The 11,965-nt window shown below is 46.7% G+C and overlaps 2 protein-coding genes across 2 annotated transcripts; one reads left to right on the top strand and one right to left on the bottom strand.

Moving 5' to 3' along the window:
* The first annotated feature begins 532 nt into the window (after nucleotides 1-532).
* Nucleotides 533-2,301, top strand: cd302 (CD302 molecule). Its single transcript, XM_049002572.1, has 5 exons — nucleotides 533-638; nucleotides 748-858; nucleotides 1,428-1,598; nucleotides 1,995-2,018; nucleotides 2,102-2,301. Exons 1-5 carry the CDS (start codon nucleotides 533-535, stop codon nucleotides 2,299-2,301), a joined length of 612 nt encoding a protein of 203 aa, XP_048858529.1.
* Nucleotides 2,302-3,299: 998 nt separating this feature from the next.
* On the bottom strand, nucleotides 3,300-11,827 carry LOC125749708 (E3 ubiquitin-protein ligase MARCHF7-like). The gene is made up of 11 exons (XM_049027189.1): nucleotides 11,738-11,827; nucleotides 10,524-10,681; nucleotides 9,306-9,449; nucleotides 9,036-9,186; nucleotides 8,575-8,769; nucleotides 6,538-7,510; nucleotides 6,172-6,341; nucleotides 5,578-5,681; nucleotides 4,814-4,915; nucleotides 4,625-4,673; nucleotides 3,300-3,871 (listed from the first exon to the last, which is right to left on the bottom strand). Exons 2-11 carry the CDS (start codon nucleotides 10,677-10,679, stop codon nucleotides 3,783-3,785), a joined length of 2,133 nt encoding a protein of 710 aa, XP_048883146.1. The 5' UTR covers nucleotides 10,680-10,681; nucleotides 11,738-11,827; the 3' UTR covers nucleotides 3,300-3,782.
* Nucleotides 11,828-11,965: the final 138 nt, after the last annotated feature.

Raw genomic sequence — 11,965 nt, 5'->3', positions numbered from 1 at the left:
TATTACGTATACGTGTTATAAGTAGTTATACTTTTACGTTTTCGTGCATTTTAGTTAAACATGTTAGGGAGAGACTGAAAAATCTCTAGTCTGTGTGTAGAATTAGCAAATCACGTTTCTGGGGTGAACTGTCAACTGTGTGTGTGTGTGTGTGTGTGTGTGCGTGCGCGTGTGTGTGTGGATTATGTTTATATTACATTGTGGGGAACATTTGGTCCCCATAAAACCTGTTATTTTGACATAGTGGGGAGATATTTTCAGGTCCCCACAAAGATCTATGAATGCAATCAAAAAAGCAAAAATGCCAAAAGTCTGAGAGAGTAAAGGGTGGGTTTCCTTCAGTGAGCCCTGCGCCTGTTGAGCGGGGCGCCCAGAGTACATGTGACACAGCTGTCACCTTCACAGGAAACAGCGGGTCTCTCCTGGTCTTTTCTAAAACCATCGAGACGGAGGTAACTTTCGTCCCTCAGTCTCGGCACCCGAGTGGAGCTCATGGCTGGTTCTCTCCTCAGAGTGTCCTGCTGATGGGCGCATGTGGGTACCTTTTGGGAACAGCTGTTACCATTTTGTGCATGGGAAAGAAGACGTCACCAAGAGCTACAGCATCGAGCTGGCGAAAGACCTCTGCCATGGATATGGTAGTGTGATATTGCCGCTAGTCAAACGAATTCTGACACACATGCCCTCCTATCTGGCATTATTTTGAACAGTGTTATCATATTTATTGTACCTTCCTCTTCTCGACAGCCCTACTGACTGTAAACAGCGAGGAGGAGAACACGTTCGTCGTCAACTACAGCTCTGAAGTTTGGAAGGGCAACGTAAACGTATGGCTTGGGATGTACTATGATTCTGACCGTGAGTGTAACTACATGTGATCACATACTTTGAGGGGATTATTGAACAGAGCCTTTTTATGTTGGCCACGTTCCTTCACTAAGCATTACGTAATGCACAGAACAGAAAGAGGATGTTTATTTGTAAATGTGGAGGGGGGGGGGGTTGTAATATTTATTCCTAAAAGGCTCATTTGTGCGTGGGAGCACCTAGCATTTTCTTTCCATGATTTCTCCTGATTCGAGATATACCTGCAGTTTTACTGGATTATTTAAAGTTGAATCAGATATCAAGTTCAAGCCATGGGAAAAAAATCACAGGAGTCTCTGGTCATGAAAAGCAATACTCCTGTACGTTGTATAGGAATACATCAATTGTAAGGTTGTGAAAGGTTATTCGTTGTATAGGAAGGCGTCCGTGCAGCCTAATGACTGGAATTGTCTGTGATATGATTTTTGTTTGATCTGATGAAGAAAGTATTGCCTAATGTTGTGGTTATTGGGGGAGTCTGCCAGGAAACCGCAAGTGATTGTCTGAATGTAACCCCCCCCCCCCCCCCCCCGTCACGGGGCCTGCGTTTGCCACCACAGAGATGGTGTGGCAGACAGAGGAGCCTCTATATTTCACCAACTGGGGCACAATCTCGGAGGAGCTGGCCAGCATGGACACGTGTGCCGCCCTGAACGCCTCCAGCGGCATTTGGGACATAGTCAGCTGCGAGGAGACCTCAGAGAACGGCGTGGTGTGCGAGACGCTTCAGGGTGAGGGGATACCACCAGGGGGCGCCACCAGGGGGCACATCCTTCTCACACAGAGAGAGTATCAGAATCGGAATCCCTTTATTTGCAGAGTACGAGAAGTGCGAGCAGTCTGTTTTGATTCTTGGCGTATACAATTATACCTACGATCAAGTCAGAAATACAAAAGATGATAAATGGAATAAAGGTGGAAATAGATGTGCAAAAAAGAAACATATATACAGATGTGTGGCTTAGTGGGCTAAGTCTCTGTGCCTGTGATCGGAAGGTCACCGGTTCTATTGAAATTCAAAAATTGGCAACATTTGGAATGAAATATATCGGCTTGTTGTGTTAGAAAGGTCATCATAACGTGATCCTTTGGCTGCCAATACTGATATTTTCCATTTCCTCTTTCAGAACCAGAAAAGAAGTCCAAAAAGAGTAAGTCGCCGGTATGATTACCCGTAGGGAGTTTCCTGGTAAGTTCGGCCTTAACCCTTTTCCTGCTGCCCTTCCCTCCAAAGGCGGCACTTGGCTCCTCTCGGCACTGGTCATCCTCAGCGTGGTGGTCATCTTGGGAGTCTCCGCTGTCATCTGGTTCATGCAGCAGAGACACAGCTTTGGCCCCGTGTTCTTCACCGCGTTCGAGTTCCACCCGCCGTTCCGGACTCTCGCGCCCGACGAGGCCTGTCTCATGGAGGTGGAGACGGGGCCGCTGCCCTGATGAAGCCCCTCCCCCAAATCCCCATCTCTCCTTTGGAAGGGCGTGGCAACTTATCGCATCACAGGGAGTGACATTCGGCTTTCCGAAGCATTTGGGTTCAAATTTCTGTTTCTGGTATATAGCAGGGTTGGGGGTGTGTTAGGTTGGGGGGGGTCCAAACTCCTATCTGCACCAGGTAAGGATTGCCCTCTCAGGGTGTTAAAGGGGCCTGTTTGCAATGCTGGCTTTTTCAGTGTCCCACTTCGGTTCGATATTCTCCGAAACACTGCATTTTAAATATGTATTCGCCATAGATTTTCGCTACATAGCCGTATTTCGGCTTGTTTTGAATAGGTGCCCTTCACAATCAGTATTCTTGCACTATTACGGGTAAAGCTGGTGATTGTTTTTTTTTCGTAAAATGTGAAAAAAGTTTTTGTCTGTATACCCAAGTGCACTGTGCCCGCTGTACAATAATATATCATTAGGGATTTAGCATCGAGTTGCTGTTGTATGATTTTTTTGGTTCTCCTGCTAAAATGCACCGCGTAAACCTGTTTTGAGACTCTGTGGCATAACATTCCAGGATTGCAGGTCTCGTTTAGTTGTGATAATGCAGTAAAGCAGCTAAGCACGTTTGAAACGTAAAGCCATGGAATATCGCATTCAGGCGGGAGGGTGTGTTTGTGCTGCTTAACATTTAACATTCAGGTGACTGAGAAGCATTGGCTGTCAGCAGTTTGGGATGGGATTGTGTGCACAGACATTATGCTCAGTCACTGTGTTTTTAGTCTGTATGCCGTTATTAATAAATGGTAGCCGGGTGGTAATCGGAGCGTTGCTTTATACTTCTTCTGCATTTCTGTTGATCCACATAACTAAATGCATTTCGAATGGTTTTCATTCCTGCGGGAAAATAAGTGTAGCTTTAAAAAAAAAAAAAAAAGTAAAAATCCATCACGTCTTAATCATTAAACCATTAGGGCAAAGGTTAAGTCAAAGGATGGGGTAAATGAACATGGACGAAATCCATTTTTTATTATCTCGTTAAAAATACATGGTCGAACGGCGCGGAAAGTTCTCACATTTTCTCCTCTGTGCATACTGTGAGAAAGAATGCATGTACATAATCAAACGTCCTCGAGGAGGGTCCCGCTTCTCCTGCCAGCTTCAGCCGGGGGAGGGCCGGAGCAGGGCCGGAGCAGGAGAGGGGGTGCCCGGTTCCAAGGCCGAGGCGGCCACAGGGCACAGTGATTCTGACTGCTGTAGTAGTTTTAAAGCACTTGTGGCATTTAGAAGTCACACAAACAATTCACATAAATGGTTAAGTAGCAACTAAAACATTTCCCAAAAGCATTTCCTTATCTTTATAAAACACTCATTAAGGCTAGAATTTTCTGAACGAATTCTTGCCTTTTTTCCCCCCTAAAACACCTATATAGACTTTACATATAAGCTTGTCACCACAGCATGAAATGCAGTTCCGCTTAGCCGGCCGTTGCTCAGCAGCGTTCTTCCTCATCAGAGTCACCGAAGTCGACAGATGGACTGTTTTGCCGTGCCTCCTCTTCCTCAGACTCCCTGTAAGCCCCTGAATGAGAGAGACGAAGATTAGGTAGGACAATACTAGTCTGTTATTTATCGAAATTCTCGATGTACAGCACCCGCACGGACCATCCCAGTTAGAGCGACATATTACGGAGGCCTTTCGTGATACCTCTGTCACCCCGGCCTGGTTAAACGCTGCAACATAAAGCGGTTGTTATGAATCATAGTGGCTGAAAACCCAGTTTATGCCTTTGTAACATTTTTGAACAGTTGACAAATCACTTAAAAAGGGACTTTCCCAGTACATCTTCTGAAATACACTCATAAGAACATAAGTTTACAAAACGAGAGGAGGCCATTCGGCCCATCAAGCTCGTTTGGGGAGAACTTAACTAATAGCTCAGAGTTGTTAAAATCTTACCTAGCTCTGATTTAAAGGAACCCAGGGTTTTAGCTTGCGCTACACTAGCCGGAAGACTATTCCATACTCTAACTACACGCTGTGTAAAGAAGTGCTTCCCCAAATTCATTTTTAAATGTTCTTCTGCTAATTTCCACTTATGGTCACGAGTTCTAGTATTTAAACTAATATTGAAATAGCCATTTGGCTGAAAAGCATCCAAACATGTTAGAATCTTATACACCTGGATCATGTCCCCCCTTAGTCTCCTTTGCTGGAGGCTAAACAGATTCAGCTCAGCTAACCTATTCTCATAAGATAAGTACATTTTTAACAAGCCACCCCCCACCGCCCCACTTTGAGATTACAGCAAATGACGGGAGTGTCGAAACGTACTTTCGAGATTGTCCATGTGCTCACGCAGCGTTCTCGCCAGGTTGAAAAACTGGGCGAGAGAGGGGAGGGGGGAGGAAGACATTTTACGGGGAGGCGGAGCTCAAACACGGATAAGACCGACGTTTCCAGCGGTACAGTCACACAAGCGTCACACCATCTCCGGGGCGATGCAGCCAGGTCCGCCCTTACCCCGACGTCGTTGGCGATCCCCAGTGTGTCGGAGAAGCGCTGCTCACACAGGTGCAGCAGGACCACCAGGTACAGGCCGCAGCTGATGAACTCATACTCAGACTGTTCAGGGGAGGGGCCACAATAAGGTCATGTGACAACAGCCAGTCCACATTTCTGTTCTATTCGATTAGCTAAACACCTGATTTTACCTTTTAGCTGGGGGGGGGGGGGGGGGGGGACTATACAGGGTACATGTGGATCTTGGAAAAGTATTACATTCGCTAGTCTAAAAAAGGCTTTCATTGGTATTCATCTTACAACCATCTCTTACGGGTCATAAAAATGGCACAACCGTGGACGATATCACTGATTTACGTGTTCATGAATGGGAAGATTTTATATGTTGCTGTGATTTTGTATATTAATGTCACACTGAGCGGAACCAAGAGCAATCGTTTGTTTGCGGGCGGGAAGGAGGGACCCTAGCTTCATATAACTAACACGTTGCTCTAAACACCTGTAAGTAACGTTATTGTAACGATAATGAATATGAAGCTTATTGTAAACTGTCTACGAAGTTCTTCAAACACAACACAGGGGAATCTTACACTTAAGTGGCATTAAGACAGATTAGAAGATATTTCTAAGCCAACTTTCCTAAACCTGCAACAGCGTTATCTGGCTCTACAGATGCTGAGCGATGTGGGGGCAGAGTAGCAGCATTAGTGCTATGTAAGAGTCTCTCAGGAGCGCCAAGCGCAGCTCGGAACCGACTCGCTGACCCTCTCATGGGTCCGGTGCAGCTCGTTGATGTCAAAGTCCTCGATGTCGAGCTGCAGCTTCTCCCTGCACAGCTCACAGGTGGTGATGGCCTCCAGGCTAGAACCTGGGTGGGGGGGTGAAAGGTCACCTTAAGGCTACGTCTCAATACTGGCATTTCCACTGACCTAGATATACGCAGTCTGAAGATGCAAAAAATGAAAAGCCGTCAATGGAAACACTCCAAATTTCGGAAAAAAAAAAAATCTCGATATCACAAAACAAAAGTTTGTTTGAGGTGGTTTCTGTGGTGAGCCAAAAAGACAATCTGCAAAAGTGCAATCAAAACAGAATTTGCAGATTAGCAGATACGTAGGACAACATAATTTGTTCTCATAGTGCTAACTTGTGGAAAGTCCATTCCGTGTTGGGGTATGAGACACGGATCCTAATCTCGCAGAGTGATTAATGGAAAGTATCATTCATCTGACATCCATTAATGGAAATACACTCTATCCACAATTTAACTCTACCAACGTAAAAAAAAAATTGCTTATAATTTCTGCAAAACTAATGGAAATGGGGCTAATGTGAGTGTTTACCGGCGCCCGCGATACCTGAGCTGATTTTAGCGAGCAGCCACTTCTTCATGCATTCCTGATGGACATACTGGAGGCTTCCTGTACACCGGCAGGGCACGATCAGCGGGTCGGGGGGGGAGTTGTGTCCCATCTGACAGATGCGGCAGAGTTCCCCCTCCTCCTCATCAGAATCCTCCAACAGCAGGCTAAGGAAATGGGAAAGGGGACAATTTTTGGTGCGAATTACTTCAAATTTAGCCTAACTCATTGCTCATTACAACTACATATACCTACATTCCTGTCAGTAGATAATTAAACAGTGGCTGATTAATTACAATACAAATTTGAGGACGGCCTAATTAATTTAAGTATGTTAGCTGTCTCTGTGGTTTGGCTGGTTACCTCTCCTGTATCTTCTTCACTCTCTCCGGGTCTCGGGACGAGGTGGGCTTCTCCTCCCTTTGTTCTTCAGAAGGGATCCTTCCGGGCGCCATCATGTCGATGGTGAGCGCCGCACTCCCACTGGCGCCCTCTAGTGGCGACGGCATGGAAAGTCGCAGCAAGGATCTAGTGATTCCAGATAGCTCTTGGTCTCCCCCGGTGTGAGAGGGTGCGGCTCCTGCCCCTCGGGGCTCTTCTTCCTCGTCCTCCTCCTCGGTGGCGTCGATTCCTGAGGCATGCGTCGTCAATGGCGAGCGCCGTGAGCTCGGGAATGCCGTGGCAGACATGGAGAGCGCCGTCTCGTCTCGGCCCTCCCGCCTCCTTCGTGGAAAGAGCGGGGCGCACCGGTTCCTGAGCGACGATGACAGCCAGGAGCCGGAGGCCCGTGGAGACTCCGGTTCAGACTCTGTGCTATTCCCCCACGGTACAGGCGGCGTGCTCTGGCGCCTGCGGCGGAGGAAGGGCAGCCCAGGCGAAGGGTCTTCCAGACCCCGGAGCCCTGCTCTCTGGAGGCTGCTACCAGCCTCACTGGAAACGGCGGCAGAGCCGGGACCACCAGAGTCCTGGGAGGAGCGTCTGGAGAACAGGGTGGAGGACATGCTGCTGGCCAGGCGAGACAGCAGCGGCTTCGTGCTGTGGCGCTCCGCGAGGTCGCTAGGCCGCCTACGAGGGCGATACAGCGGGGAGACGCCTGGGGACCTCTCAGGGAGGCTGTCCGTCCAGTCGCCTGACCGAGAAGTCCGAGTTCGTACCCGAGGATCCGCTGATGGTTCCCGGGGCTGCGCAGAAGCGTCGCTGCACGACTCATGGGAGAGCCAAGATGGCTGATAGTCGGACGGTAGGCGGTGAAGGTAAGAGGCACTCATCCGACTGGAGGAGACGCCCTCTTTGGGCCTCGCTCCTTGTGCGTAACAGGAAGTGACACGCTCCTGATCTGAAATACCCACAGATAAAAGGAACCGGCCCTTAATATTTAATATCGTCAAATGTCAAACAACTACCAGCACACTTTGTTCCTGACATCTATCTTACATTCGCAGGAAATCCAGGAAGGACCGTGAGCAAGTCGAATTCGGTCTAATAAGCAATTCATGATTTAAGTTACCGCAACCAGCTCTGACTGACGCTCGTCATTAAGAAAGCATTACAGCATCAAACCCACAGAAGCATCATTCATACATCGCTGAAAGAAAAAGTGACAATTTATCCCCTTACTTCCTAATAACTTAATCATTTCTTTAAAAATTTAATGGCCAGTATTCAATCAGCTGCAGGGCTTTGTGAATGTGTTTTGAATCAGCCTGAAGAATACATTACAGGTTTTTGTGTCAGTTTCTCTCTCCCTATATTGTAGATCGATTGTCATATTTGTATTCAAATTGTAAAAAAAAAAAAAAAAAAAAAATCCTGTCTTCAAACCTTTAACGGTGGACATAAGACTAGCATGAAACACAGTGTGATCTTACTGTACAAAATACCGTGAATAACATGTCACCCAACCCCCTCGCTGAGACCCTCCCCGCTGTTAGTCATGTCCATTTGTGTGTCAGGGTTGGCTGTATGCAGTCTCTCCCTCCTGGCAGGATGCAGATCACCAGACGCACATGCCCCTGATTCACCTCCCCACAGCACTCTGTCCTCTTTCCTGTCACTGCAAATTACGCTCTCACAGAACCCCCCCCCCCCCCCCACCAAACACAAACATGGGCCCCAAAATTATAAAAAGTGACACAAAAGTCTACAGCTATGAGGAATGAAAGGATGTGGGGCAGGGAGACGTCTGAAGGTCCACTGGCTAGTCAACAAGATACCCCCGCCTGGTTTAATCTGCCCCCTCCCCTGGTGCAAAGATGCCGACGCGCTCCACCATGGTCTGTGACTTAGCCTTAGCCCCAGCCTGCCCTTTGGACCCTCTGAGCCTCCAAACATCTCTATACTATAAAAGAAAAATGACAGCAGGGCGGCGCCAAACCCTGGAGGGGCATCACACAGACGTACTCTGAGAGGTGAACAGGCTAGTGCTTCTGCTCTCCGGCAGTCCCGCGGTGTGGCCCCCTGGACCAGAGAGGCTTCGGTCCGATCTCTTGTGAAGCTCTCGGCGAGACCAGAAGCCCTCAGAGGAAGATGACGACGACGACGACGACGAAGATGTCGACGACCTGGAAGGAGGGCTGCGCGCCAGCCATGGTGAATCTGCACAGGGGGGAGGCAATTTGTTATTCAGCTGCATGTTCGAGAAATTGCAGCTTAACCAACAGTGACTCAACTGTCAAGGCTAATTACACTGCATACATAAATTACTTAAGTATAATAAGTATAATATCTGCTTCAAGATTACCGATTATTATCTAGCAGGCATGCTATCTGTCACTCTACATGAAACCCAGAACAGATCTACATGAAAATGACTGTTCTGCTTCAACGGTTGATGGAGAACCAAGGTGTGCCTAGGACAGTACCTGCGCTTGAGTAATGGCCGCCCTCCAAGGATGAGCGGGAATCCCCGGAACACGACGCCCTGCCGGTGCCGGATAGTGCAGATCTTTTGCGATCTGCGTCTTGCTTGGTGTACATCTCCTGCTGCGTTTCAGGGCTCCTCTGACGATAAAACTACGAGGAGAAAACATGTCCGAGTTAGACGGAGCGTGGCTGGCTGCGGAGTGGCACGTACACTGAAGATGGAGGACAGATATTCAAATTGTGAGATCTAAATGGCATTAGTGCCTTACCTGCTTGTTTCTGCTCCCCCCAGACTCGGCCCATGTGCCGTCACATGATGCAGAGGTGGGGCTAAGGTGTGAAGGGCGTCTCCATGCAGGATGGCGGCCCTCGGAGCCGCCTTGGCTTTTGGACGAGTCGTTAAATCTTGGACTCTGCGGGAATGGCAACGAAGACTGTCACATTTTCTGAGACCCCGGACACAGGAAGCAAAGAACAGATAATATGGAGACAGCGGACAGCGACATGCGATTTTCTCGATATCGTATTTTTGCAGTTTCCACACAGGCTGTTTGGTTGGCGATTGACCTTACAGTTTGAGCCATTTAAATATTACTCGAAGGTAACTTTGTTTAAATATTCACCTGCCGAGATAATGATGATAATCACAGATGAGCTAAATCCATTTGGAACATGATAGACGGCTAATCTTAAGTAGCTAGTTAGCCCGCAGTGGCTCAGTGTCACACCACACCTGTCATGAAGCACACAAGCAAGCAAAAGCGAGTCCATGCCGCGCCACTGCAGCCTCAAGCATCACCCTACTGTAGCTAAGTGTTGATTCTCTGCTTTTTCTACCCGTCTTTTAACCATTCAGGATTTATTCTCATACCACATGGCAACCGCTCATTGTCAGCTACAAACACCCATTGCAAACAGTGACTCGGTTTCTGCAACAATCCTGGACAACAACCATGTTATGGGCAGGGATCCCAAGCAGACTTTAAATAATACATTTTCAAAAGCACAGACAGGGTAATGTGAGAAGGGGTACATGCAAAGCCGCAGCTCCGAAAAGCACTGGAAGCTGGCACACAAACGCACAAGGACACACCCAGAAATGCATTTCAGACAGTCTGTTACTTCTGAGTGAAACAAGCCACGCTTAAGTCACAGGCACAAAAAAACAGGTTAATTCTAGAAACCGGAGTGAGAACTTTGAGCCACACTCAACCCTGCCAAGATATATCTTTAGCAGTTTCGTATTAGTCGCCATGTGAATAAGTTCTAAATTTAACAGTGGTTTTTCAGTTCTTTAGATAACCCTGTAATTCTTTTTTAAAATTTGCACACTTTAAGTTTTTAAATGCACAGGCCTAATTCTTGACACACGGCTCCTTGACATAAGCACAATTTCATACATTAACCACAGAAAAAATATGCTAGTGTGGATTAAACAAAAGAAGATGTCTGTCAGTGTTCTGAGGGGGCAAGAACATACTCAATACCTGAGAATCAGAGTCTAGCTTAAACGGGTGTCCTCTGGTATGCTGATCGCAACCCAGCACACGATCTCGGCAGTAGAGCTGACCGGTTGGTGAGGATGAAGAGGACATGGCATTGGACTTGGGAGTACACGTCAGCCAGCGAGGTTTGGAATCCATCTCTGACACCAACAGAAAGAGGGGAACACAATATATCAAAAGACATTCATTACAGTCAGGGAAATAGCATTTCCCAATATTAACACTCTGTTCCTAGGTTTGTAGCTGCATGCTAACTAATCAGGTGTTTACAGCTAAGCAAATTAATCAGGGTGGATTATAAATTACAAATTTTATAAAGAGACATTTATAATAATATATGGCTAAAGCATTTCTGCATTGGGATTCTTTAATAGCGTCTCCACGATGCTGAAAAGCCAATTCACGTAAATGCACTATTGAAGGAAGACAATTATGAATTATGAATACAATAATGCAGTGTGTAACAATCAGGAATACGATGGTGTGCAAAAAGGAAAAAAAACGATCAATAACAATTCTACCAATACTACTAATAATACCCATAATAATAATAATAATAACAAAAACTTGTTCGTGTTTCACTTAAAACACTGACATGCAGTTAGGGGTGAAACATGTTCCCCAGCACAGAGAAACAAAATTAAACTTTGTACCAGCACCTAAGATGGAAGCTTGCCTGTCCCTTTTACACTTAAAATGTCACCCTCTTTGAGATAAAAGGCGCTGTGTGCCCGGTATACGGGCGGAACAGCAATCCGAGGAACTACACGCAGACTTATCTCACATTATTTCAAATGTCACCACCGCTCGACGGAAACGTAACCATCTATTAGCGCATTAACGACCTAGCTTAACAATTAAAAGGCTGTCTGCAGCAAAGTTAGCTAGTTGGCTAAGTAAAGCTGATAATCAACTGAGCAATATGTCAGTTCCGTCTCCGCAGAAAAAAATATTAACGTTAGGAAAAGGACAAGGTACAAGTGAATTAGCTACTCTCAGCTAGCTAGTTAGCCATTTTCTAGGCAACATATCTTCACCTTAGCAAGTTTGCAAGCTAGCCAGCAATAAAACAGACTTTGGTTGAATATCTAGGCATTATTACTGTCACCGCGAATGATAATAAGCAGTACGTTATTATTTAGTCATAGCAGACTTTCAGTTTTTGACCAAGAAGCAAAGCAAACGTAGGGTCTCACCTCCAACTTCCCCTGATTCACTTCTTGCCGAATATTAATAATGGAGACGCTGTGTTGACATGTGCTGTCACGTGATGCCTATCGTCAGCGAGTGCAAAGCTCCGCCCATTGTGATGACTGTAGGGAATCTGCACCAATGAGAACCTGGTGTACAATAGAATATTCATTAAATATCAGAGGTGGCCAATCCTACCCGCAAAGGGCCAGTGTATAAGCAGGCTTTGGGAT

The sequence above is a fragment of the Brienomyrus brachyistius genome, chromosome 1 (genome assembly GCF_023856365.1).
Source record: "Brienomyrus brachyistius isolate T26 chromosome 1, BBRACH_0.4, whole genome shotgun sequence".
Classification (NCBI taxonomy): domain Eukaryota; kingdom Metazoa; phylum Chordata; class Actinopteri; order Osteoglossiformes; family Mormyridae; genus Brienomyrus; species Brienomyrus brachyistius.
This window is presented reverse-complemented; position numbering and strand designations above follow the sequence as displayed.

Bases quoted from the DNA above. Each gene is read 5' to 3' on its own strand.
- cd302 (XM_049002572.1), top strand. From the start codon at position 533: ATGTGGGTACCTTTTGGGAACAGCTGTTACCATTTTGTGCATGGGAAA. The intron at 859-1,427 runs GTGAGTGTAACT...TTGCCACCACAG, and splicing joins GATGTACTATGATTCTGACC to AGATGGTGTGGCAGACAGAG. The intron at 1,599-1,994 runs GTGAGGGGATAC...TTCCTCTTTCAG, and splicing joins GGTGTGCGAGACGCTTCAGG to AACCAGAAAAGAAGTCCAAA.
- LOC125749708 (XM_049027189.1), bottom strand. From the start codon at position 10,679: ATGGATTCCAAACCTCGCTGGCTGACGTGTACTCCCAAGTCCAATGCC. The intron at 6,342-6,537 runs GTAACCAGCCAA...CCATTTCCTTAG, and splicing joins GTGAAGAAGATACAGGAGAG to CCTGCTGTTGGAGGATTCTG. The intron at 5,682-6,171 runs GTATCGCGGGCG...CCCCCCACCCAG, and splicing joins GCTCGCTAAAATCAGCTCAG to GTTCTAGCCTGGAGGCCATC.